The sequence below is a fragment of the Accipiter gentilis genome, chromosome 1, assembly GCF_929443795.1.
Source record: "Accipiter gentilis chromosome 1, bAccGen1.1, whole genome shotgun sequence".
NCBI lineage: Eukaryota > Metazoa > Chordata > Aves > Accipitriformes > Accipitridae > Astur > Astur gentilis.
Window position 1 is genome coordinate 43,850,304 of NC_064880.1, and position 27,759 is coordinate 43,878,062.

General features: G+C 44.0%; 1 protein-coding gene across 10 annotated transcripts in view; it reads left to right on the forward strand.

The window, feature by feature from the left end:
* The window catches only part of KALRN (kalirin RhoGEF kinase), a 529,910-nt gene that overhangs the window by 455,686 nt on the left and 46,465 nt on the right, over positions 1-27,759 (forward strand). For 8 of the 10 annotated variants that reach the window (XR_007507253.1, XM_049810110.1, XM_049810147.1 and 5 more), the window contains 5 exons: positions 13,204-13,487; positions 14,347-14,451; positions 20,217-20,347; positions 24,080-24,146; positions 25,436-25,539. Coding sequence is in view for 9 of the 10 variants with exons in the window: in XM_049810110.1 (XP_049666067.1) it covers positions 13,204-13,487; positions 14,347-14,451; positions 20,217-20,347; positions 24,080-24,146; positions 25,436-25,539 (691 nt within the window). In the remaining variant the exon portion in view is untranslated. Of the gene's footprint in view, positions 1-3,398; positions 4,812-13,203; positions 13,488-14,346; positions 14,452-20,216; positions 20,348-24,079; positions 24,147-25,435; positions 25,540-27,759 lie in introns of those variants that run through there. The other 2 variants (XM_049810120.1, XM_049810170.1) reach the window with 2 other exon arrangements.

Consider the following 27,759-nt stretch of genomic DNA (forward strand, 5'->3'; position numbering starts at 1 on the left):
TACGTATTTGTTGTTTGCTTTTCTCTAATGTAGCATGCATAACATCACATTGCAGAAAGCCCACTATAGTTCTGGCTGGTTCCTTACTCCCTCACCTCCCAGGACTACTCAATGCTTTCAGGTGCTCCTCTACTATACAGGGACTGTGGTCGCTCAGTACTTTTGGAAAATGGAAAAAATACATCTCCCATTCTGTGTGTTGCCACATGAGAAGTTAGTAATTGCTATTCTGTTGTCCTTACTGCACCACAATGCACTTGGTTGTTCCATGTGTTACAGCCATTGCTAGTCCTGGCACAGCTCAACAACTTTGAAATCTTGGATCCCTGCAAAATTATCTTCCAGGCTGTGAAAGGCTGTAAAGTTGCACAAAGGGGTGAAGCCTGGGACCCAGACCTGCTGAGAACCCGTTAGCAAATGTGATCCTGAGGAGCCATTAGGTGGTTTCTGGTGGAGATTGTTATCTTTTGTGTTGGAAGGTTGTAAATTAAACATGGAAATTTAGTGTTGCTGTATACAGGAAAGCACAAGTACAATCTATATGTCAATTTTGAGCAAAGATCCCTTGTTCGCTAGCAGAAGACAACACTGTATTAGGAAAGAGATGGGCTCTCACCTGTGATAAGAAGGGACTGCATTTAGCAACCCTGGAGGTGTCTCCACTGTTAGGTTTTCCAGGCATTTTTCCATGTTCATATTTCACATGGAGCAAGCAGCTCCGAGCGCACAAGGAGAGCTGGGAGTGGCACATCCCTGGCTACAGCTAAACCCACTGAGGATGCTTTTTCATGCAGTTTAGGCTTGCTGACAATTACAGCTACAGAGTACAGCAGCCAGGGATGTGCCCTGTTATGCTGTGTTGGGTTTTTTTTTTGATCCTCCCTTCATAATGCACACGCAGCTTCAGTGAACAGAGGTTTCTTACATCCCTAAGACATGCAGTACAGTCTTAACCTATCTGAAAACACATTACAGTTCAGTGAGCACTCTGAAACTTTCTTGAGGTCACATAGGAAATTGGTGACAAAATGCGCATCAAATAATCAGCAGTTATAACTTCCAGATTTATATCTGCCAGTTGATTTCAGCCTTTTCATAGGCCTGCATGTCCCAGGAAGCACATAACACACGTACCCGAGATCATCTTGTTCAGCGGCACCAGTTAACTGGGGCCAAAACAACCCCTGCTGCGCAGCAGGGAGCAGCAGGATTGCGTTAGGGGTGAAGGCAGCATCTAGGTGGTTGTGAGGCAGAGAGCACGAACCAGCATGTGTGTTCCTTCTCATCAGCTGGGGTTTGCTGCGGTCCCGAATCAGATTTGCCCATGTTGAGCACCCCTGACAAACAAGGCCCCAGCTGTCTGCTGCTGCAGAAGTGTGCGCCAAGGCAGGCTATGAAAAGTGTTGCACAACCCAGTATAATTTAACCACATGCTGAATAAATACACTTTTGAGAACTCTTTTGAAGAGATGTTGCCTAATTAATCCTGCAGGGGGTATAATATGTATATTTTTGAAATCCAGTTTTAGCATCATGCAATTAGCTTTTATGGCCTAAGGATTCTGATTTAAGACATTCTTTAGTTACTAATGGTAATCTGTTTTAATTAGAAATGCAAATGTGGTTTAGATCCAAATGTATCCGAGTGGTACAATGTAAAAAGATGATTCACAGCTAATACCATTGAAGTGCCTCGAGTCTGGTATTCTTTGCACCTTCTGTAGTTTGAACCCTGAGGATCAACACGATATTCAAACATCGTTCTCAGCTGAAGCATGTGGAGGCTGAATAGATTTCTTTAGCAAATTGAATAAGTATTAATCAACAGGGATCTTTTCTAGGGCAGCAGACGGAAAATCATAGCTTTAGGCAAGAAAGAGGCAGACACTTTGAATATCACAGTAGTAACTTCAGCTCCTCAATAGCAAAGCACAGCTCCTGCCAGGGCACAGGTGCTGAGCAGACAGCAGCATCTTAGTTGACTTTGTTTTGTATCAGAGAAATTACTGAGGCTTGAACATCCTGGGTTGCTCAAGGAGGGCTGGAGCTGCTCAGAGCTGTGCTGCCGTAAAATTTGATCTGGCAGTCTGTCTAAGAAAAGCCTCAAGCAAGGCAAGCTCCAGACAGACATCTAAAGGCTAATGCTCACTGAATATTCACTGCAGTCACTTGTCCCAGAGATACTAAACTATCAGGCAGGTGGATGTCTGTGATCAGGCATCTTACATTGCGGTAAGAGGTTACTCGTATTCGACAAAGTCTTTCCAGAATCAAAGAGCCTCTGCTGCTAGACCAGTCCAGCCCTTGCTGTTGTATTCAAATAAGTGTTTCTTTTTCCTAATTACTGTGAAAGATGGGGCTGAAAGAAAGCGGCTGCTCAGCAATAGTGAATATGGCTTTTGTAATGATAATCGCTTATTAGACGTGTTGCTTGGGAGAGCATTTTTACAGCTGTTTGTAGATGCAGTGATGCAGCTGGGAATGAAGCAGCGCAGTTTATGCAGTTTACCTCTCCACATGTCTGCTAAGCTGGACTTAGAATTTTTTTCTGTCAGGAGGCTGCTGGTAAGGAACAATGGTGTAGGTGCCGTAGCTGTGGGAGGCTCTGTGTGGCCCTCCAGAAGTCAGAATCGATGAGTTTCTCAGGACTAACCTTATTGGGAAGGCTGGTGGCTAGGTCAAGGCACTTACACAGCTTCAGAGGGCTGAGACCTCGGCAGGGTGCTGCAGAGAGCTCTCCTGTTCCCGTGCAGCAGATGCTCTCTGAGACTTCAAGTTCCCATCCCATCTTTCTTGCTGATGCAGATAGAGTGTAGTAGTGATTTCATCACCTGAAATTTGATAAACTTGTTGACCGGCACCACGGTGAAGATTCCTCACAGAACTGCTCCCTGCCCTGGAGAGCTGTCAAACGAAAAACCAAGACGTAGATCACGTGAGCCTGTTATATGGGACGGCAAGTGATGTTCTGATTTTTCTCCTTAAGCTCAGTGAATTAAAGGTTCCCACAAGTCTAACTGGTAGTCTTGAGTGTGCACTTAAAAGTGTCCGAGCTGCTTAGCCATTTCCCTGTGCCGTGTTCAAAGAGCAAAACATCACAAGCACCAGCAGTTCTTATCTGTGTGTTTTATTTCCAAACCGCTGCTTGCATTTACTTCATTCATTACTTCTTTTAATTCATCCTAACCAGTACCTTTGCTGTGAGCTTGTATTTTCTGCTAGTATTTCTGGAGGACAAGGGTGTGGAGGTAGCTGCTTTGGGCACCAGCCCTGGAGGCTCCGGCTGCAGTGTGTCTGTCGTCAAACACCCCAACCTCGTTGTTCTTGGTGGTTACGTGGTGTCCGCTCTTGCCCTGCACCACTTGCAACTTATTCTTATTCCGTTCTTTTCTTTTCAGGGGCTGTCAGAGCCTGAATAATTTAAGAGTGAACAAATGAGAGACGTTCATGGAGGACTCTGTTCTTACCTAGGCACAATTTGACAAGCATGTAGATTGCCTTGGGTTTCCACTGCACCTACCACAACTTTACTAAGAGAAAAGCCCCCTTTCCTAGACATCTGTGTCACTCTTGCTTAGTAAAGTTATTCAAGATCAGCGCCTTTGGAATTGGTTGGTAAATGGACAAAGACTTTCTCTTTGCCCGGAGCTCCTGACAGCCTCCAAGTACCAAAGAGAACTCCACAGCACTAGAAAGCAAGACACAGCTGCTGAATGTTGGAAGCTACTGCATTTGGCAAAAGAAGCTGACGCTAAGATGCACACAGTTGTGTTTGTTTGTTCTGCTTGTTTTCTGTGCTTTCTGAGCCCTGTGTGTGCCTGGAAAGTTTAATGACCAATCCCTTCTTTCTCAACATGCAGTTTTTCTTCCTATCCCAAAAAGCTTTGGGTTCTGTTCTTGCTTTTTTTTTCCAATTCCAATTTATTTTGTCACCAATACTCTTCTGTTGTTTCCATGAGGAATTGTTTGGGGACATAGCCACAGTTTCTTTTGAGGTAGGGAGAGATAAACACAATATTCAAATGTCATCCTCCTCCCTCCTTTCCCCCATTCAGCAGAGTGGTCCACCTTGTCATAGAGGTTGCTGGCTTCAAGCGTTAAGGCAGAGTTGACCTTAGCAACGATGTCATTTAACTGAGAAATCACTTCATTAAGTGTGGAAAAATTCTTACAGTAGCTCAATTTGGGAGCTGCTGAATGAAGCTGACCCTTGACACTTTGCAAAAGAATAAGGCTTGTGTTGTACTAACAGCTGCTTGGAAACCATGTGCAATAAAGTTTGTTTTTGTGCCCACCACCAGGATAAAAGATGGTATTCGCCGACTCTGGTACCCTTACGCTCCCAGCAGAGCAAAACTGCTTAGATCAAAGTTAAAAAGTCTGCTTCTATGTGGGTGTCTAAGCATTTCACAGTTCCTTATGCTAAAAGTAACAGTGTACTTGCAAAGGCCAGCAAATGCTGCTCTTGTTCAGCTTCAAATGTGACATTTTCCCCCTCATCATCCCATATAGGTTTCCATAAAAGTTCAGGGTTAAAACTTTTTTTACAGAACATGCATAAGTCTCCTATCAAAATATATCAAGGGGGATTTTTGCTTTGTGTTTGGGGCTTTGTTCTTTTTGCTGCTAGCGACACTTATTCTGGAAACTTCAGGGTCGGGGATTACTTTATTTTTGTCACAGAATGAGGACAGTGTAAATACAAAATGTAAAGTAGAACTTAGAGAAGTGCTTCAACGAGTTGTTTGACTAAATTGAAATAAATGTTGATTTGTTCAAAAAAAAAAAAAAAAAAGCATGCCCTTTCTGGATCTTGTTAGTCTTGACTTTTTATTTCCTTCCTTTGCTAAAGTGAAATGTGTGCTTCGACTTCAGAAATCTGCTCTCCCAGCTGTGAGGCATTACAGGAAGGCTGCTCCAATGTGCGCTCCCAGCAGATGTGTTGGACTTGCTCGAGCTGTGCTCTGGTCGGGTCCAGCACGTGTGCTGGGCACAAACCCGAGGCAAGAGAATGGGTGAATGAAATTGAGTGTGTAGAAATACTGCGTCTGGCCTCAAACTCTGCTGTGTGGAGCAACTGCTCTTTTTCTGAGCTTTTTCACACGCTTTTATTTAGTAAAAACCCTATTCTAAAAAGTTGTTGCTTTGTTGGGGAGTTAAGCAAGGTTCCCTTGAAGGACTCAAGGCAGGCCAATAATGTGCCTATCTCACAGTATTTGGGGATAGGAGCTGGCTAGGAGTATCTCACTTACCAATGGGTTGGTGGATTCACTCTGTGAATGTTTGTTCTCTTATTATTCCTGTCATGAACTCACAGCAGTTTATGTGAGGGCTCAGATGGGAGTCTGAAGCAGGATGAATTTGTCAGGCTGATAAATGGAGAGAAAAAGGCTCAAACCTCCCACCAGAGAAGTTGTAGATACCCATCACAGTTGTATGCTGTTATATGGAAACTCGTTTCTGAGTGGGACACCTGGAGAGGAGGACTGCAGATGTTTCAGCTGCTGTTCAAGTGCTTGGTGCCATGGGGTTGAGTTGCGCACTTTCCTGAGAGCCTCTTCAGAGGCACGAGGACACGTTCTGCCTTGAAGTGCAGCAGCTCCTCAGTTAAATGCTCATTTGTAGGAACGAGGCCCTGCCCTGTATTCATCTGAGGGCTCATCTTCATCTTTTCCCTGTGCCCTCCCTGCAGTCACCTCTGACAATAGCTTTAGGTCCACATGAAGCAGCAGATACAATAGAGATGGTTTCTGTAGCTGTTCCACTCACTAGGCGCTCTTGGACAGTAACAAAGTAATGTTTTATTTCAGCAGGCTCTTTCTCTGTGCCTTCCCCTTGTGCTGCCTCTCTCCCTGGAGACCCAGCTCACTCATTCAGCACGCTCTCAGGATTTCAGTAACTTTTCTTGCAAGGTCTCTTGAGACCACGCGCCTCTGTGCTGTTTCTCCAAGCTTTTGGTTTTATCTCGCTCTTTGAAACTTTCCCAGAACTGCAGTGACTTTTCTCTGACCTCCAGGAACTGGAGCTCTTGAGCCCTGACACTCTGACTGGCACAACCAAGACCTGGAGACTACTTGGGGATGTCAGCTTTCCCAGCGCATGCTGGATGAAAGCCGCATCTGAGCAACACCAGCTAAAAATAAAAGCTATTCAACTGAAGCTAATGGCGAGTTGCCATGAGTTATTGCTCATTAAAGTGAATTGTCAGATGCTTAACTTCAGCTAATCATTTCCTGCTGTGAGATCGGCCTGGTATGAAACATACTCAAATGTGGGAAGGGGATTCACAATAACTGAATTTAGCTAAGGGTGTAATTTCCTCGGACTCCCTCTGTAGTTAATGGAAAGAGAAAGGCTCCTACAGGGTGTGATTCCCACTCCGCATCACCCTTGGGCAGAAGTGTGCACTGCTCCTTGACTGCTGAGAGTGTGAGGTGAGCTGCTGCCTGCCACAAAAATGAGCTTCTCCGAGTGACCGTGTTTGCCCACCCCAGCTAGGTGAGTGCTTGCTTTCCTCAGCTTAGGCTTCTACCTGGAAGTAATGATCAGGAAGTTGAATATTAAAACCAACAGATAGATGACCATTTCCCAAAGGCAAAACTCATATGCAAAATCCCGCAGGAGCATCCCCTGCTTTGCAGCGTAGCTAGAGGCTCTGCAGATCATCTTCTATCTCAAAGCAGCTCTTCCTTCCCATTTCCAAGAAATATCAGCTATTCAATAAACAAACAGTGCATTCAGAATGTTGTGTGATTAATTTAGTTTTCAGATCTTTTTTTGCCCTGTTCTTTTTGGAAATTAGTCTTGTTTGCATGTTTGGCACTGAAACAGAAAGTCAAATTTTGAGTTTTTACATTACAGTGACTGGAAAATTTGTCACGTACATTTGCTTTTAGCAGTGTAGGCTACTTTTTCTATTGGACTAGCAACTTTTGCATAAAATATTTAACTCCATACTACTCTTCTTGAGTTTGGACAGAAGTAATTTCATCCATGTAAATGGAATTGTGAGAATCCTGCCAGATTGATTTGTGCCTTTTGATGTTACTTTCAGCTTGAAGCTTCAAATGATACTGCAAGACACAAACTGAAAATTCAGTTGAACCTTCTCAATTCTGCTCATTTCCAGGGGATTATAAAAGTTAGGGAGAACATTTGAACCTTAGAGCAAAATTTGCATTTAGATTTCAGTGGTGTAGTTTGAACGTGTCTTTACCCTCTGGTGTGAAACCGGGTCCTACATGGTCTCATCTCATTTTTTTTCTCGAGCCAAAGCGCAGGGCAGGTCTGTGGTTGGACACGTGTAGAGCAGCTGAGCTGGGAGTGGATGGGGAACCATGGAGGACTCCAGGGAGAGTTTTGCAATTCCATTGCGAAAGTTTAATGTACTTCTAATCTAAAGGGCTTTTCAAGCCAGTTGTTCTCTATCTTTTTCTGACATGGGCACTGAAAATTTCCTTATGTTCACTTACATTCTTCACTGGAGCTTTTTTCGGAGGCGGTGCCTGAGGAGGCAGTTTATCTGTTGACATTAAAAGTTGTCAGATTCATTATTTATATTGTTATGAACTAGTGCTTTCAGCTGAGGAATAGCTGTAAAGTGACTTTGTATTATCCAAATGTTGTTACCTCCCAAATTTCTGCAAATCCATGCCAGGTTTTACAGGCAGAATAGGCTCTAACACTAAAACTGGGATTGGTACTGTCATCTGCCTAAGCCACAGAGTTTTGTAACCCTGACTGGTGCCAATAAAAATGTTTCACTGAGTGTGTTTTGGACATTTAATACAAAAGCACAGAAGAGTCCAAAGAAGCAGTTTTCATACCTTGTTCTGCCATCTTTGCGTCCATCAGGTAGAGCTTTAGCCCTGAAGTCCTCGAGCAGATCCACGGTGGCTCTCACAGCAGCATTTCCTGAGGGAGGTATAAAGCCTCAAGGGTCTGAGAGCTGTGAACTGGAGCTTGCAGCCTGTACAGTGAAGGAGATACTCTTGGAAAGGGCAGGAGAGGGTGCATTTTGATGGTTTAGATGATTCTTGTTTGTTTAGTGTGAAATACTAACATAGAGGCTTTGTTTGTGCATAGGACAGGTCTAGATGACTCCAGCTTTCCAAGATTTTCTGGTACAGAGATTCTCATTCTTCAGGAAATAGTTTTAGTAAAGACCAAGTTAGTCTTTCACCCACATCTGATTCAGTTCCATCTTTGTCAGAAATGTTATTTTACAGGAATCACTAAATATGGAAAATGGGCTCTGTCGAGCACAGCAGAGCTAATTTATGTGCTCATTGGTCAGATTGTCATTATTGGCTTTTATTCATGAGTGGAATTATTTCTGCAAAAAAATTGTTGATTTAAATGCACATGCTAATAGGATTACAGAGTTCCCATTTTGGCTCATCTTCTTTGACTTCTGTGGAAAAATCCTTTTCTCTCAGGCTGTTTTTCTGGGGTGAGAAATGGAGCTGTACATAAATCAGAAGAAGAGTCACCTTACCTAAAGCAAGATTGTGTCCTGCCATAGTGACCTGTCTTCATAGGTATATTCTGTATTAACTTCTAGTTATGGAAATGTATTTCCTTCCTATCATATATGATCTGTGGTTAGTATAAATCTAAGAGAGAAGCCTGATGTTTTCTTCTGAGTTGCTCTAAGAAGTCTTTCCGTTTCCTTGTCAGAGATCTGAGTTCCTGCAGATGAGTCCGGTGCTGCATGAGCCTGATCAGGCAGACCTCCCCTCCCATGCATGCTCTGGGGAGCAGGGAGGTAAAAATAAAACGCCTTGTATTTATGTTCCAGCAGTAATTCCTACTGACTCAAATGGGAATACAACTGTGCCTCTGAAACGGGTCTATGAGATTTTCAGTTTTCCTTTCACCCAAGGTTGCACAGAACTGGAACCTTCCATTTTTCAAGTAAAAGAGCTGTGGTTTTATAGACGTCTGTTCATTTGAGCAACAACAACAAATATTTCATGCCTCCGGGAGTGCAAAAGCTCTGAATGTTAAAGCTCTTTGGTCTGGCTGAGTATCTGTCACAGTCCTGTTGCCAGAAGTTTCTTGGAGGTTTGCTCAGGGGTGTTTTGGAAACCATCATTTCTTCTGTCTGAATGAATGGTTTGGCCCGGAAATCAATCTAGCCACACTAGTCTGCTGACCTCCCTACACCCATTTTGCTTCACCAAATACCTTTTTTTAGACATGTGTGTCCTGGGACATTGGTGGCAGGGAGGCCGCTCGCTGCAGCTCTCTGCTGAGCCCTGACGTTCCTGCAGACCCGCTGCAGTGCGAGGACAGCCACTGGTTTGCTGGTCCTTGCAGTCAGTGGTGACTGCCTGAATTGCCACGCAATGTGCCGCTGCATCCTTTTCCAAAGTGCTCTCTGGCTTTTCTTAAGCAAACTGTGTTTTCAAACAGCTCTACCGTTACAGTTTGCAAAGTACGTATGTGCTAGCGCTTTGCAAGAAGAGCACAGTAACGTGTCCTCCTCTTCTGCTTGATCCACCTGGTGTCTGGATCTCAGGCTAGTATCAAGTGTCATGATTAATGTGTTTGTAGCTGTACGTGCCATGGAAGCAGTAGAGCTCACAGAAGCACAGCTTAGGAGGTTGTCTCCAAAGTCTTTCCGGGCAGACTTTTTGTGTCGCACGTTTCTGTGTCTCATTTTGTGAGCTCTGCTCTTCCTTGAGCTCCAGTCCTGCCTCTGCAACCACGTCGAGGTGACCTGCTTTACGTGCAAAGGAAATCATTCTCAGCAGGGCTGGCAAACAGCAAGTGTGACTTGCTCACAAATGTGTCCATATTTGCAGTTCCTTTAAAAAAGAAAAGGAAAAAAGGTTATGAGTATTGTGTGTGGACTCTGGTGTGGTTTTTGGATAGTCCGTGATTGGCAATGGTGGGAAGTGGGACAATGAGATGGGAGTGCTTTGTACATATGTAGGGCGCTGGGTAGAGCAAACTCACCCTACCCTGAGGGGCTCTCATGGTAGCTGGGTACCAGGGAGATTGATACCAGCCTTTCTTTTCCACCTCCCTCCCTACCCTTCAGCCAGCAGGGACTACATTACCACGTAAAGGCAAGATAAGGCCACGTTTCCAGTCTTGGGCTGCATGGGGGCAAGCAAAGCCCAGGCTCTGTCCCAGATGCCTTACAGTGATCAGCCAGGGCACTTCAGCGGACAAGGAGAAAGAAGGAGACTTCATATCTGTCAGGGTTGCGTACAGCATGGCACAACCGAGATTTAGTAGCCCCTTGGTAAATAGTCTTTTTCATCACCAAAGGCGTGACCTTGAGTGGGAAAATCCAGAGCCTTGGTTCAAGTGGGATTGTTGCATGGTGTGACACACCTCCCTCTGGAAACCTTTGGGTTGGCTTTCATCATGGCTTGTGGCTCTGGAGGCTTGATGTTCGGTCTGCAGAGGTTTCCTGGCTCTAGGTTAAACTTTGGACAAAATTCCTGCAAGCAGGCAGGGTGGGCTGTGGACTAGCTCGGGACTTGAGCTGTTTCTGCCCACCCACTGCCTTCCCCAGGGTGACAGGGGACAATGACTGACCGCTGCTTCCCCGGGACAGCCTTGAAAGAAGACTGCCGCGGTGTGAGAGGTGCTGTGTGTCTGTCCGTGCCCTGGCCGTGGCTGTGCTGCCTGGGGGAAGGAGAGGGAGGCAGCAAGGCTGGGGCCTGGCCCTGCTCATAAAACCAGGGACATCTGGTGGGAAGGGAGGTCCCTGCCCCTTTCATCATGGACTTTGGTTTTCCTGGGTTTGGCCCTGCCTTGAGCCCGCCGGGCTGAGGTAGGATTGCCCATCTCGGAACAAATCCTTGGGGTGGAGAGGGTCGTCCCAGGCTCCATTTAGCCTCCTATCAGCTCCCCTCCCTCACTAAAAGGTAAATTGGCAAGGTGCCGTCGACTGGAGGTAGGAGTTTGTTCTGTGTTACTTCCAAGCTGTAGTAGAAACCTCTCTGTACGTCAATCAGCTGAGATGCGGGAAGATCAGCTTGTCCTCGGTTCTCCTCAACCTCTCCCCGAGCCCAGTCCCCAGCAACAGCAGTGAGTCCATGATACAGCTGCTTGCCCCAAATCATCCCTGACAGTGACAGCCACCACAGAGTGATCGCTTCCAGCATTTCTCCTCCCATGACTGCAGCTTGTCTCCCTTTGCACCAGTAATTCCCAAAGATAATCCTCCTGCAGCAGCAGTGGGAATGCGGGCACCTGAGGGCACCCCGCTCAGCACAGCCCCTTGCCAAGGAGCCCTTGAGCTTCCCCCACCACCTGCGGGGCTTTCGGTGCTCTGGGGGGGGCGGAGAGGCAAGGGCACTTGGAAAATCAGAATCTCCTTCGTGAAACCCTGAACGTTGCTGATGCAAGGTGCACTGATGAACTCCCAGACATCACGCAGAGCCTGTGAGAGGAGACTATCTGAAGCCTATTGAGTGGAAGATAAGCTGGCCACTGACATATGTTCTTGTGCTAGTTGATTTAACGCCGCTTCGTGTGCATGAAATAACATCAACAGGAGCTGGCTAAACCCAGGCCTTTTTGAGATAAGACTGCTACTTTGCCCCTACGAAGGAATGTCAGGAAAACCCCAGCAGCTCCACTTGGGATCCATCCTCATCCCAGCCCCTCTCACGCTTGCTCCTGTCATCAGAAGACAGATGATTTGGATTTTCTTCCTGTCTGGGAAATGAACTTTGACTTCCTCTAGCTTGTTACAATTATTTCCGTATGTTCTAAAAACCTAACTTTTGACCTCAGGTATGTAATAAATTACTGGTTCAACTTCTGACTGAGGCTGTCTATGGTTATAAAATATTATAACTCTAACGGTCTGCATTTTACAAGATGGCAGGCAAGGCAGGCTGCAATCTCTGCTCAGTGCATAGCCAGCTGTGAGCAGCAGCTCTGCCCAGCGGGGTAGGAGCTCTGCATGCAGGTAGCAGGAACTGGCTTCTAAAACATTATAGGTAACGACTCTCTGGGAGAGTAGCTCTCCCTCAGCATGTATACTACCCAGTATCTCTAATGATATTTATTGCTGAACTGAGAATATCTGGATGCACCAGGCTATTTTCATGTGTTGTAACTTATGTTTTTGTTTTCTCCTGGGTGCATAAAAGATTCAGAGATAACCATCTAAAAATGTTTAATAACATCAGCTGTCTGCTTTCTGATCTACAGTCTGAGATGTATCTTATAGGAGTGTGACAATTTCTGAATTCTGTAAAAAAAAATAAAACTCTTCTTAAACTGTGTGGGATTAACCATCTCAGTCCCTGATTGCTCCTGGGGAGGGAGTTGCCTTGCCATGGTTTCAGAAAGATGAAAGCAGGGCACTTGTTCCTAAAGGGCAATTGAGAAATCTTGGAGCAACTTGTTTGCTTTGATTTCAAAAACTCATTGACATTGGCACATCTTTGTTCGGTTGCTTTTGGGGGGAGTAAGGGAGGTTGCACCCATTTCTGAGGTGCTAATCTGAACATGCATATCGATAATTGTGGCTGGATACAGTTCAGCAGAATCTCCTGCTTGGGTATAATGGAAATCTTTTTTAATTTTAAGCCTGCCTTACATCTCTGTCTTGGGAATTTCCTTTGGTTTGAACCATTTGTCATCTTTTGTAATTGTTTGTTCCAGTTTCTTAGTTCTAGGGAAGCAAAAATTGCTTTCAGGGGCAAAGGAGATAATTTTAAGGTGCTTCAAACAACCTTCAGAAGTTAATAAGTAGTCTAACTAACAGTAATGTCATCAAGGTCTGGAAATGGCTGAGAAACATTTATGGAATCAGAACCTGACAAAGTGTTGGTGGCTGTCAGGTCTCCTGTAGTAATCTGCTTTTTCTGCTTATTTTCTTCCTGGCAATTCACAATGAAATCTGTGGGAAGAAGCTGAGAAATTCAGCACTTAGCATGAAATTCAGGCTTTCATCACAAACTAGATAACTTTGCTGTCTGTGATCTTTCATAAGGACAGATAGTATGGTAGGAAATGAGAGAAGTGTGTAAGATCGTGAAAAATGCCTGTTGCAGGGCATATTCCTCTCTGGTGCGCAATAAAGTTTACCCAATGTCCTTGTGTAAACACAAAACCTTTCATCGAGGCAGCTTGTATTTTCATACTTAGGACTGCCAAGTGCTTGATGTGCCCTAGGAAATAGAGTGGGTGCTGGTATGATCTCTCACCTGCGTTGTTTTCTTCCAGATGCATATTCAGTATCTTCTAATGACAATGGGGGCAAGTCTGATTCAGTGGCCAACTTACAACCTCAGCCATCCCTCAACTCTATCCAGAGCTCTCCTGGCCCCAAGCGCTCAACCAACACCTTGAAGAAATGGTTGACTAGTCCTGTGCGCCGTCTGAACAGCGGGAAGACCGAGAGCAACATCAAGAAACAAAAGAAGGTGCGAGATGGCAGGAAGAGCTTTGACCTTGGCTCACCAAAGACCGGAGATGAAACCACTCCTCAAGGAGACAGCGCAGATGAGGTGTGTGTTGCTGTTTGTTGCAGGAAAGACGGTATCTCTGATAGTCTCTTCTGTGGTGTGTGATTCACATTTGAGTAAATGCAGTTCACTTAGGGTCTAGAGGGAACAGTGAATCATATATAAAATGGCATTGATTGAAGCTGTGTTGCAAACAGCATTGTCATCCAAAGAGCAATGGAATATATAGGGAACAGCATTTCGAAGTCTGCATATATTATTGTCCTTTGACTAGATACTTTTTTAATAGCCTATTAGAAAGCTGCCGAGGCTAGAAATTAAGTTATTTTTGAGCAGCTGTTATCACTTTTTGCTGAGGTTCATATCACCCTTATCCTACCATGGCAGTGTAATTCCTTATTGAAAGAAAACACTCAGAAATAGCCATGTTTCTGTTAAATCTGCTACGTATTTGTAGCTGCAGTTTCTCTGCAGGCATGTTCTTTGCCAGAATGGCTCTTTCCTGATAAAGTGAATATGGAATTACAAGCAAAAAATGGAGAAGATACTAAATGAACACAAATAGAGGAACACATTTTAAAAACTGTACATTGAGCTGTTCTCATTTAAATTAAAAAATACTTTTCCATCAGCACACAGGCAGCCATAACTGCCTTAGCTGCTTGGGTGACCTATAAACTCTATTTCTCTAACTCTTAGAATGCACCAGGATTAACTGGCAAAACCTTACGTCTTTATTGATTCTCTTCCATGATGCTTAGCGTTACCTGCAGTTCTCTCCACCCAATGCAATATCGAGCCAGTATTAGTATTAACAGACTCCAAGCCTGGTGGTAAGTCTCAGATATCTAAAAAGATAGAAACCCATCCCTGCTTCTAATTATATTTAACTTTTCTTCAGAAGAGCAAGAAGGGTTGGGGAGAAGACGAACCAGATGAAGAGTCTCACACACCTCTTCCTCCTCCTATGAAGATTTTTGACAATGACCCAACCCAAGATGAGATGGTAAGATCTCCCTGACTACATCAGTTTGCTGTTTAAGTGCATCTCTCATATAGCTAACTCACAGTGGTTTCATAGTGGTCTTTCTAGCATCCAGGGCCTAGACTTGTAGTTATAAGAGACTACTATGTGCAAATTGTAATCTAATACCTTTCACCAATTGGATTTACAAATAGTGCTGGGTAAGCAATTTAGCCCTGGCATTCCATTTCATGACAGGTCGCTCATGTACTTGTGTTGTGTGTGGTCAGAAGTTCCACTCAGGCTGATAATGCACGTTCTCCACGTCTTGTTTTAAAAGTGCTGTTGGTGTCTGGCAGTAGTAGCAGAAATGGTCTTTGGTGGCAGCCTGGGCCCGAGGAGTAGGACAGAAGCTGGAGTCTGCCTGAATCCAGAAATAACACCTTTACCAAGAGTTAGGTAGCTTGGACTCTCCACGCAAGCTTTGTGTGTGATTGGGGTCCAGGAACATTGTCAGTCTGTGCCCCACCATCCACCCTCCATTCTGAAGTGCTTTAAAATTTACAGGTGGAAAAGCATACCCAGTGCTATGGTTTGGTATTTTCAGCATATGTGGCTGATCATCACTGAATAGTCTATCAGCTCCAGTTAGTTCAGAAGCCCATAAGGTACGTGAAGTCCCTCTCAGGAGGGTGGGAAAGGCTTTGGTCTGCCCATCTTTGTGCACCCTGCTGGTGGTGGTAGTTCTCTGCTGTTAGCTAGGGCTTCTTGAATATTAAGTCAGAATTTGCTGTGGTAGATGGTGCAGTGGCTTGCAGAGTCCTTCAGTTGCCTTCTTGGACTTGGGGTGAGAATCTGTGAATACGGCTATGACAGTGGTTTGCGTTCACAGTCATTGTGGGTCCTGTCTGCACGTGTCCTCCCCCACCCTTTCCTGGCGCTGTCATCTCCCTTGTAGAAATCCATCCTCCTGTTTAGCTGTTTCCTGCTTTCCTGCTGGCATCTGTTTTTAGCACTGCCACTTCTGTATCTCTCTTCTCTGATTGTAATTACTGCATGCAAAGAAGCAAGGATAGGGGAGATTAATAAATTGTCAGAAAAAAGCCAACCCAGAATGTTCTTGGGGAAGGTTCAGGCAGGAGTTTGGAAATACAGAGAGAGAAGGGCGCAAATATTTCCGAGGCTCAAGGAGCAGAATGATGGAGGAAAGGATTCGGGGTCTTGCTGCTAATCTGTCAGGAAATGTTATGACATTGTGGTGGCAGCAAGACCAGAAGGAAGCAGCTGGAGTTGTGGACTCTTGCCCTTTGAGTGCTGCATGTGCTGCTGGCTGGCTGGCGAGGGGCAGAGGCAAAAGGTCGGTGAAGCAGAGCTGTAGTGGATCCATGCCCAGCACAACAGCAGTTGCACAGGGCTTTTTCCCCATGCTGTTTAGCTAAATGTTTTGGGGTTAGTTTGCTTTTGGGTTTTTTGGGGGGTTGGTTTGGGTTCTTTTTAGAGAAAATCAAAACTGCTTTAGTCGGGTCACTATTTTTGATTTTTAACATGCCATGTGATTTCAGTATTTCTTAAATACATTTCTGACAGCACCAATGTTGTGGAACTAAACTGTTTTCCGCTCCAGATGTCTAAGCTTTATAGAGCGTTTTGGCATCCTGTTTCTTCACCCACTCCTAAAGGAGAAGATTAAATAGAGCAAGATGCATCTGAGACCCTTTTTCTCTCTCTTTTTCTTCCCCAACTCAGTTTTTTGTCATGGTGAAAAAAACCTCAATCTCACAAACATGGATCCTGAATCCCCTGGCACAGGAGCACCACATTAGCACTGTTTGAATCATGCTGGAGCCAAGAGCTCTTTAACGGTGTTATTTGGGCACAGCTCCCTGCTCATGTCCTGCTACTGCTTACAGGCACGGTCTTAGGTTGGACCAGCAGCAGCACGGGGAAGCAGTAGTGGTAGGTGGTAGATGTCCACACGGTGCGGGAGGTGACAAATTTCCCTGAGCCCATCTGCAAGGCAGCAATAATCATGCCTCACTGCTCCTGGAGGCTCTTATAAAGACAAATTGCAAGATATCATCATATTAGAAATTCCTAATTTACTGCCTGAGAAATAGAAATACCATTTTTAGATTTGCCCCACACAAACCAGACTCTTTTGTCAATCACAGAAGAGTTTTATTTTACCGTGAAAGACTTGTAGGCAGCAAATATTTCCATGCTCCCTTCAAAATCCTGCAGTTACTTACTTTTCAGAGATATTGAGCAACTTCAGTTAAAAGAAGTGAGAGCAACAGCTGTTTAGTGCCTCCAAAATTTGGACTCTTCCTGCTAGAATGGTTATGTTTGACGGTTGTCGTCTATGTATTTGTCCACTGTCTCTTTAAAGTCCCTATTTTTAGTCTTTTTTTTCCTAGACACATCTGTCCGCATTGCAGGTGAAACAGGCTGTCTGAGCTTTTACATTTGTATGAGATTCCTGCATCACCAGCCTAATTCCTCAATTACCAGCCTGATTACGTGTAGTTTTTGTTGCTGTAATTACAGCTGTTGATTAGATGTATTATTTGTGAAAGACAAGAGACGAGTGGCGTGCTACTCACCCTTCCTCTCTGTCACAAGGCTTCTGTTTGGGATTGGTCTCCTTTGCCTTTTTTTTTCTCCTCCTGGGGCTGTGTCACTCGACATGAGCAACCTCCCCAAAGGGCTGCTTAAAGAGGTGGCCTGCTGCCTAATTCCTGCCATCACATTTCCACGCCTCACTCCCCAGCGCTACTTAATCTGAGGTGCGTGTTCGTTGGCACCTGCGTGGTGACTTTGCTGCTCTCCTGAAGACCTTTATTAAGCAGCTGAGAGATGAATAAGCTTTTTAATAATTTTAATGCAGAATTTGTAAAAATTTAGCCATGCTTTAGTTGTGTCAGCCTGCCGAAGGCAGGTTACCAAAGGGCTTATAGTTTTAGTCAGTGCTTGTATTTCATTCAGAAGAAATGTACATACAGGTGAGCTAATAAATACCAATTCCCATAGCTATCACATGAGTTTGGGTTTTCATAGCTATCACATGAGTTTGGGTTTTCAAAGTGAGGTTTCTCTGGACAAAGACCAAGGGCTGAAGAGGCCTGTACAGAGCAAAAACCTTAAACTAATGCTGAATATTTCACACAGAGGCCAGTCTTCGCAGTGCCATGGGGGATGCTTGGGTAGCACGTTGCAGAGGTCTTGGTGTTTCTGAAGATTTGTAATAACCAGCAGCTATTTATTAGCTGCGGCTGCTGTAATGGGGAGACATCCAAAGACATTACATGATATCAGGCGCCTAAAATCCAATAACTGCGACCAAGAGACAGGCATAGAGAAGTGAGACTGAAAATATTCTCATGTCAATAGGGAAAAGTGGGCATCTCCAAAGAGTGTTTTTGCCCTCTTGTGCCAGGTGCTTAGGATAGATGAGGTAGGTGTTTTCTCTCCACTGATTGGAAAGAGGGGAGAGAAAAGATAAACATTTTAGATGGCTGAAGTTGCATGAATGGGAGGTGTCATCTGAGTTCATTTGGAGTTGCGATTGATCTGTGGGGAAGGGATGGGGAATGATTTGTTCCCCCCTGCCTCCGTCCCCTATTGCTTGTAGCTCCATGTATACCTTGTACTTAACTGCATTTATTAAATATGTATGTATGGGGGAGGGGGTAACTTCTTATATCTGCAGTAAGAAGATCAATTTTCTGGAGCCCATAAGACTGTAGACGTTCACTGAAGAAGGAACCAACAGACATTAAGAGTATTGTAGGCTGGTTGCAAATGAACTTCAGTTCTTTGATGCTGTTCCCTGGTTCCCAACCTTGGAACTGCTGCAGGGAGATGGGTAGCCAGAAGTGGATGGCAATTCTCCGCTTGTCTGATACGGCAACACTCACTCACCTGACAATGCATGTGGTCCTGTAACCTTCCTGCTCCCCTTCCACATTCGTTCTCCTGTCTCAGAAGCTGCTTCACTGACCGCTGTTTTCCTGCTCCCTTCTCATCCTGCTAACTTGCTTTTCCTTTGCAACCTGGTGTCTTGCAGTCCTCTTCTTTGCTAGCTGCTCGACAGAGCTCCTCCGATGTCCCAACTGCTGCGGATCTTGTCAGTGCAATAGAAAAGTTGGTCAAAAGTAAGCTGGTAAGTTTAGTGTTGTGAAAACTGTGTACACAACAGGCCTAATATGACTCTAGGGAAGGGCTTTAAAGTCTGCCTCTTGTTTCTGGTTTCCTTGCTTTCCACCTTCATCTGCTATGCTTTTATTAACCCTATGTGCTCTACTTCTCAGTAGAGTGTCTAATATTTTTGCTCCTCCTGTGAGATGAAGCCTACATCTCACATTGCCATGTAGGCTCTGCACTGCATAGTCGAAAGGCACTTTTGGAGCGGACTTTGCAGAGCATGAGCTACTGTGCTGTACTCTTTCTGGGGTCTTGTTGGCATTCAAATATTCTACACAGTGGGATGTTTTATTTGTTTTGTTTTAAAGCTTGCTCTGAGGCACAGGAGTTTTACTACCCAACAGGCGACTTCGGTCTTCTGGCTTCCCTGAAAAGACCCTCTAAAGAGTAGAACTGCTTGAAGTATCACAGCTGTGCTTTAATTTTACAAAGATTCATGTGTCACTTTCAATCTGCCTTGTCAACTCTTTATGACAGGGAGTGGAATAAAGCAATAAAAATGCTCTGGTTTTAATTTGTTCAAAAATTTCAGTATTGTGCACTCTTTCTATCTGGTCCCGTGTCTGTTGGACAAGGAATAAATCCTGTTTCGTACCTTGGCTTCTCCTAAGTTTTCCCTGAAACAGTTCAAAATGTTAGTATCAAAGCTAAACCTTTTTCTACGTGTCCCAGGACCTCTAAAATTAGGAAAATGCTTGCTTTGAGCAAGTTTAACTTAATTAACAAGTCAGGATTAAAGCAGGGTTATGATGAGCCTGCAAAGGTTCATTTCCTTATGTATACTGGAAGGATGAGGAGAGTAAAAGCAAAACAAAAAAACCTGCAGTGATCATTAAATTACTGTAACTCTGTGCAAGCAGCTTTATCTAGTGAATCATATCAGAGGCTTTTGGTATTTTTTGGTTTGAGATGTTGGTACATGAAGATAGTCAGCATTCATAGGGTGCTTGATAAGGAGTAAGTGGTGAAGAGCTCTTCGTGACATGGGAAACTGAGAAGGACATTCCCAGAAAATTTACTCAAAATAGTTTTATTCCATCGAGGGACTAACAAATCGAAAAGTATTTCATTAATCCAGTTAGATGTATTTTCGGACGATATTTTATTTTCCCTTCCCTGCATACAGGCTGTTAGGTCAATTGCAGTTACTTTCCAGGGATTTGGGGGAAACTTTAATTATTGTGGAATGTTACTATGTATCTATCTATTTCTGTTTCATTTTGTGTTTTACTTCACTGGGAAGAATCCCCTTGCAGAGAAACACTGACCACGTGTAGCCTAACACTGGTTCTGATTGAGACACCAGGATATTTTCAGGTTGTTTTGAAATAATTTAGAGTTTTCTCATCCTGGGGCTACTGGAACATCTTTTTCCATCTTCTAGCAAAAGGACATCTTCTCTGTTTTAATGCTTTTTGGGCAGGGGTCTTATATCAACTCAAAACTGGTTTGGTTGTGTTTCACTAAGTCCTGCAGGAAAATGTTGCTGAATACTCTGCTTGGTTTTGGACTGCAGTGTTGACTGCAGAACTGACTTGAAACAGAAGATAACACTGATGCTGGAGTTCAAGGATAATGTTTATTGTTCTTTGGGGTTTTTTTAGACCCTTGAAGGAGGATCTTACCGAGGAAGCTTAAAGGATGCCACTGGCTGCTTAAATGAAGGAATGACGCCTTCAACTCCCCCACGAAACCTTGAAGAGGAACAAAAAGCCAAAGCAATGAGAGGCAGGATGTAAGTTGTCTTGATGGTTCTTCTTTCTGAAATATGCACCCACGGAGGACACATAGCTGCACTGAAAGAATACTTTGTAGTTAGTGAAGGAGCATGGAACTGGGAGTAAAACTGTGTTCTGCTTGCTTCTGTTTTTTCTTAACCTGTAAAAATACTTTATAAAAGCACTTGCATACCCAGGAAGTTCATCATCACTCTTTAAAATGTACAGCTTTTACCCCAGATAGCAAATATCTGTTGCTGTAAAAGCCTCTGAACAGCTAGACAATTATTACTGAGATGTTTGCCTTGGTAATTACTGCATTGACAGACATGAAATCAGCTCTCAGAGGGAGATACGTGGTTGACCTTGTTAGCTACCTTAAAGGAAAAGAAGAGAATCCCCCTAGGATTTTTTGAATGAGAGAATATTTTTTTGCCTTAGTTATTAGCAAAGGAAGGGGCAGAATTCAGATGCATTTGTGGTGGAAACGTGCCACTGAAGAGAAAGTTTCATTTGGGAAGCCCTCATGTTCATGGTAATGGGAGAGGAAAGAAATGGTGACAGCTCATGAAAGTTGTTTTTTAAAACTATCTGTACGCTCCCTTAAATGTAACAAAAATAACACTTGTGCCTTCAAAGCTTATCATGATTAAAGCATTTCTTAAATGCATAGTTCAGCTGAAGAACACAGAGAACTGGAGAAACAGAATCAAGAATTATATGAAAGAGAGCTGAGGTAGCTGTTTTCTTTATACTGCCTCTTACGCTAACAACAGTAACTGCAATGATCTAATCAAATGGTAGATGGAGGAGAAAAGTAACAGTCCGTACAGGTCTCATTGTAGTGTGGTAAGGTGAGAGGTGGAAGAAGAGCAGCCCATTTGGGAAAGATGCCAAGCAGGGAAGGAAACCAAGTTGGGAGAACAAGGAAGTAGTTAAGAGTAGAAGAAGAAGTAGGAGCAAAGTGTCACAGGTCTGTGAAAGCCATCATTTGCTCCTGCTGTTTGTTGTAGAAAGCCAGAGAAGCGATACGGTGAGGGACTGGATCAACTCCCAGCAGCAGGCAGGGACATGACACTCCTGGATGTGTTTCTGAATGGGAGTTTTCTACGAGACAGCCGTCAGCCTTCCTGCAGGGAACATCTCTGCCCACATCTGTCTCCTAAAAGCTCCTTAATATTGCAAGTTCTTGGGTTTCTCTGGTAGCAGTTCATTAATTAGATAACTGGCAACTAACTGCAGGTTGCAGTTTTAGTGCAGAGACCTCTGCCACTGTAAGCATAAATACAGTAACGCTTTCTCATGTGTGACGCTTCTGGCAGGGGGACTGGCAGCATGTTACGTGTAATTAGTGGCTGCCTCCGTCCAGATTTCCTAAACGCCAGGATGTTTAGGAGCACCTGCTAGTGGCTTTCAGCACAAGACATCTGTCTCCCCTCCAGCTCCTTTGTGTCTGTGTTCTGTATCTCTGCAACTCGGTGGGTTTAATTCCATAGCCATATGAGGCAGCTGAGCTCCGAACTTGAGCTGTGACCCCCCCCCATTCCCCAGAAAACAGCAGCTGAATCCTTGCACAGGCATGGGCAGTAGTTTCCTGTGTCTCTGGCAGCACGTGCATGCCAGCAGCTAGCCTTAGTCTTAGGAAACTCCTATTCCATCAGGCTTGATTGCTGCATTTCTGTGAGCAATAAGGCAATAGTCTCACCGAGTAGCATTGTTCAGTATAGATTTAATACATTTACCAAGATATCCAGTTATTCAGACTTATTCTGAAGTAAGAAGTAAGGAGGCTCTATCCTTGTTACAGTTCATGCCATTTTAAATACAGCTGTGTAGTCAATACCTGCTGGTGACCAGGGCAGGCACTTTCCGAGCAACTGCCTGCCCTTGCTCCATGTTATCAGATGAGGAGATGAGTGAACTTGAATTTTTGGCAGCATGCATCTTAGAAACCTTAAATTTGGGAGTACTTCTAAGGTCCTGTCTCAGGTAGGCTTCAGAGAACTAAAAGAGATGGTCAAGGTTGATTTTTCTGCTTGCTAGAGAGAGGGGAGCTGGGGGAACACTGGTGCTGAGTTTAAGGTAAGCAGTGGAGGTGCAGACCCTGGTTCCTAATAGGTGTAAATCTGCAGGTTTAGTCTGTTTGCCTGAGAGACACCTGGTCGCTGCACTGTTTTTTAATTCACACCCACCTGCCTGCATGTCCTGCAGCATTACATGCTACAAGTACCCCCTGTTTCATTTTTAGAGGACGATTTGGCCAGATGGATCCTTGCAGTAACTCAAACCAAAAGAGGGGCAGTGGGCAGGTGGGAGAGGTTCTCCCGCTTCCCTGCAGCTCTCTGTGTTCATGGGGAGCAATGCAGACAGAAGTGGGGCGAGCTGGAAAGTAACCTCCCAGCACGCCTCCTCGGGTGGAGGAGACATGGCAAGCCTTTCGCAAGAGCACAGTAGGTCAGCCAGCAAGAGGGGACTGTACAGCATACGCTTGTTCAGGCCACACGCTGCTGCTTTGTAAAAGAGCAGCCTTTTGCCCTGCGCATGTTTACTACCCAGGCACGCAACTTGGCAGGGCACTTCGGAGAGCACAAGCATCTGGCATAGCCGCTGCCAGCTCTGTCTTCTGCCAAGGGGGGTGGATTTCACTCTCAAATGAACAAGAAGCTGTCTGACCTCTTCCTGCCACGTGTCTTAAGTATCTCCTCCGCTCTGTCTGAGCAAGGGACATGTTGGGAGTGCAGCGGGAACAGGATTTGTTTTCTCAGGAACCTCTCGTATCTGAGTCTCTCCTTGCAATGCCAGTCTACTTTTTTTTTTTTTTTTCCCTCTAGATATTTTCAACCAGGCTTTTAGCTTAGGAGTGTTTGCCCTCAGCCCTATCATTTCAAGTGGGTCAGTCTGCAGATTGATGTGAATGGAGCAATACTGGACATGAAAGCACTCCTCTATCTTCTTAGCCTTGTTACTGCCATAGCGAACTTGAGCACAGATGGAGTTTATTTGTCATGTGCCAAATCTATATATTGGCATAATTGAGAGGCAGACTGTCTGCAGCAAGCTGTAACTTTTTGAAATTGTCCTCCAAAGAACATTACGTGATTAGTCAGTTTGACTTACAAAGGAGGGGCTTTTTTTAGCTTGCTGTTGTTTGCATGTATCAGGCCTTCATTAGGTGACTCTCCTACCCAAGATTATTAGCTCTGAAATCAGTGTAAAGCATTTGGCACCCACACATAGATTACCTAGTCTGAAAGATTGAGCTCTTGGTTATGACAGGAGAGGGGATTTGTTTTCCAAGTGTTTTAAACTTCCAGATTAAGACTTAATAGCTGAATCTTGGGCAGAGCCAGAGGGACTGGGGCAAGAAATCCTCTCCTGCTTGCTGCAAAACGGGTGAGGACACATCTCCATTGCTATTGGGGGGCTGCATGGGGGATGGAGAAAAGTGAGGAAGGGTAGTTCAAAGTACAGGCAGCTGGTTGTGCTGCTACTCTTACGCTATCTTGGAATATGGCGGGGGGGAAGAGGGATAGGGGGAAAGAGTGGTTAAGAGAATTGAAACTACCCTGACCTGAAATGTGAAGGTTTTGTCATTGACATTCCACTGAGCTATAAGTGAGCGAAGAGCGAGTTGTGTTACATGACCTGGATAATGGTGGGGTTTTATGGAGAGGTAATATGTGGTAAGAGGAGCAAACAGTAACATCAAGGAATATGGTCAAATATGTGTGTGTTCTGTTTTAATTTAGGTTTGTCTTAAATGAGCTGGTACAGACTGAAAAAGACTACGTCAAAGACTTGGGAACTGTTGTGGAGGTGAGCTGAAGCAAACGCTGCTATGCAAAATGTTTTCCCACTAAAAAGCACCATGCTGACAAGTGACAACAACAAAAAATACAGGATGAGAAACAAACTGCTTTATTTTGCACTCTGCTTCCATGGTCCCCTTCTCATGTTGACAGAAACAAGAAGAAATGCCTTTGGAAACTATTTTTCTTTCCATCTAACAAATGTTGTATTTTAGGTTTCAACTCTAGCGTGCAAAGGTTTTTCTTGGCTACTCGGCTTGTGACAAACTCTTTCTGCTATAATGCAGCCTTGACGGTGGTGGTGGAGAATAACTTATGCTCCTACCACTTATTTCTTGCTTTTCTTTGCTGTCATATTGAGTAATGGTAACATGTACTTTATTTGAGTTTGCACCTGGACTAAAGTCCTGTGTCTGAGTACCTTTCCAGAAGCTGGGTTTGGATCTGTGCTGAGGTGCGTGTGTGGCCCGTGTATTACTGTTTTGCAAAAAAACCTTGAGAAAAAGTAGAGTTTGGGATTTTTTCTGTTAAAAACCAGTCATAGTTTTTTAAGCTTCAACTTGTAAAGACCTGGCTGATCCCTAGGGATCACCTGTCAGAGCCAACTCACATGCAGGGTCCAGGTTTTTTCACAGCAAGGACTCAGAACTGGAGGCATGTGATTGAAATGGGCTTTCAGCAATGCTTTTGGCATTCACTAGTCCAAGGAGAATTATCAGCCCATCTAACAGCCATTTTCAACAGCTTCCAAACTTGAAGACCTTTGTGTTATCTTCTGCACCACTGCACCACCACCATCATGCACCACTGGCAAACCTGACAGGGCTGCAGCGTTCCAAAGGCTTATAAAGTCTCAGGAGGTGTGAGAAATCGTATTCTTGTGACTCTTCAAACTTACTGCTTGGCTTTGTGCTCCCACAAAATACTTATGGTGATGAATGGAAGAACTCTGTACAGAGTCTGGCTTCTTCCTTTTACCAGAGAGGCCAAGAGCTTGATAAACTGCTTTTGTTTAACTTTTATCTTCTAATTGCACTTGTCACTTATGACATCTAATAACGGTTTCTGTAAGTATTGTAGATATTCAGAATAAATCCTTTAAAGTTTTCTTTTAAGCAAACTATGTAATTGTAAGTATCTAGGTGGGTTTCTGGTTTTAAATTATACAAAAGGTATTTTAAGCGTTTTCAATTTAAAAATCCTGACATTAAACTTTTGCTGCTTTGAAAAAAAGAGTGTAATTATTGTCCCCTTTCAAATGAACCCTTTGCTAATTGCTGATCATTAATCCTAAAGGGCTTCATGAAGAGGATAGAAGAAAAAGGAGTTTCTGAAGATATGAAAGGGAAAGACAAGATAGTATTTGGCAATATTCACCAGATCTATGACTGGCACAAAGAGTAAGTTTTTCATTTTGTTCCTTTTTAAGCACCTTTCTAACCGCTCGTCCATAAAGGATTGGGGTATATGGTGTCTGTATGTCTAAGCTGCTTTTAATTGAACATCAGCAGGTCATTCAGGGCTGAACTTCCAAAGGACGTTGCCTCACTTTAAATGGTCTCTGTTGGTTTGTAAGTGCTGCTTAGTAACTTCACAAATCATCGCTACCTTGAATCCCGAGAACATGTTCTGATTCATGTGCTTTTAGCCACAGTTTCACCATACACTAGATCCTGATACAGGGCTTTGTCTGCCCGATCAGAACCAGCACAACTGCATGACGCAAAGCATCGGTCCTACATAAACTCCTTTTTCCCAGTGAAAAAACTTTGATGGGCTATAGCTTTGCACTGCCTGGCTTCATGGGAGGGTGTTTGTTGTGCTGACTCTCACAGATACAGCTTTATGTTGGCTCAAACACCGTGGCAGGAGTGCTGGTCAGCGTGACAGAAATGTTGTTGCACACAAGAGAGTCTGCTCTGTGTCAGTGCTGTGCTGCCAACGGCTCTGCCATTCCTTGCTGAGAAGTCACAACAAGAGGCTCTGTTGGAGATACCATTGTGGTCCATCCACGGCTCCTGAGCTACCGCTCATAAGCAGTCCCAGTGTGGCTCCCAGAGAGGTGCTGCTTGTGGGGTACTTGCTGTATCCCCAGGAAAGCTACTGAGGCTGCCATAATTGTGTTTCTTGGGTCACAGCTGTAGACTCAATCCATTCCAATGATGAGCAGTAGCAATGCTGGAATGTCGTGGTTTCCTTCCTATGTCTTGTGGGTCTTAGCAACACGAGCATCTTCACATGCAGCTGTCAGGATCAAGAAGGCTGACCATACCAGTAGTATTTGGCTAGTAGGGTGATAAAATGCAAATACTTTCAAGATACTTCTCACGTAAAAGCTCTGACAGGCTTTGTCCTGTTGCTGCTTTTGACTCTGAGTTAGGAACTCTGTTCCATGAAAGTCTTATTCTGCCCTCATACCAAGTCGCTTTTGAAACGCTGCTGGAAACATGAGGCTTATTTTAAACCCTGAGCTGTTTCTGTTGTAACTTTATGAACAGCAATGTCTTGCTTATGGACAATATGGTCATCATTTCAACTCTGCCACTCAGAAATACTCTACAGCTCTGGCTAACTAGAATTTGAGCATGTGTGTGCAGTCTTGAGCAATGGACACCGGGGTGGATCTTCCTTCAGCTCTGGACATTTCCCTTATGCAGGAAACAAGGTGCCCTTCCCATTAAGTGTCCTGCAGGTGCTTATCTCATGGCCTGGACCTGTCGTTATGTTCTGACAGATCCCGTTGTGTGCACAAAACAAAAAATGTCAGAAAAAACTTCACCATATACTAAATTGATACCAGCAACAGAGCGTTTTTACCAGTGCCATTCATTGTTTAAGTGTGATGATAGTTTTCTGTAACACACAGGGAGGTATTCCCTATTTTTAGTTCTGCATATCTGGGTCAAGAAGTCTATTTAAATGCAGATAAATTTAACATTTATAGAGGATTGAGTTATGGAAGCAGCTGTATCTGATGGTAGCAATCGGTCTGTTTAGTTAGAACAGCTACCCAATGTGCATCTTTTTTTGAGGTTCTGGGATTTCTTGGGACCAGACCATTGCAAGCATGCCCTTTCACCAAATCTGACTACTATAGCAAATCTGTGGAGGCATTTGAGACAGAAATCCTGCAGTGAAAAAGAGGAAGATCATGGAAAGGGAGACTGTCAGGATTTGCTAACCAGTTAGAAAAACCTACCAGTATTAGTAAAGTTTAGTTTAGCTGCTTTTGCCTCACTTTTAGACATCCTAGTATATTCTTGGTAAGAGCATTCAAGCTAGAACAAATGACCTCCCCAAAGCTGCAGGTCAAGATAGAGACAGTGTTTATCAATTACTATTACTATTATGAGTTACGGTGTATTACTAACAGTAATATACTGAAAAACAGCTAAACCTAGAAAATACTAAAACCACCAACAAAAACGTGTTGATTTGTTTATTCAAGTGGAAACTTCTGCATCTCTTTCACGTTGACCAGTACTCCAAATCTGCTCATGCAACTGTGAACTCCCGGTAAAGCTTCAGATGAGTTTTTACAAGTGTTTTGGTATATGGAAAAGTTTTACTTTGGGAGTTCTCAGTGAAGTAAAGCAACTCTTGCAATTAGATAGTAATTG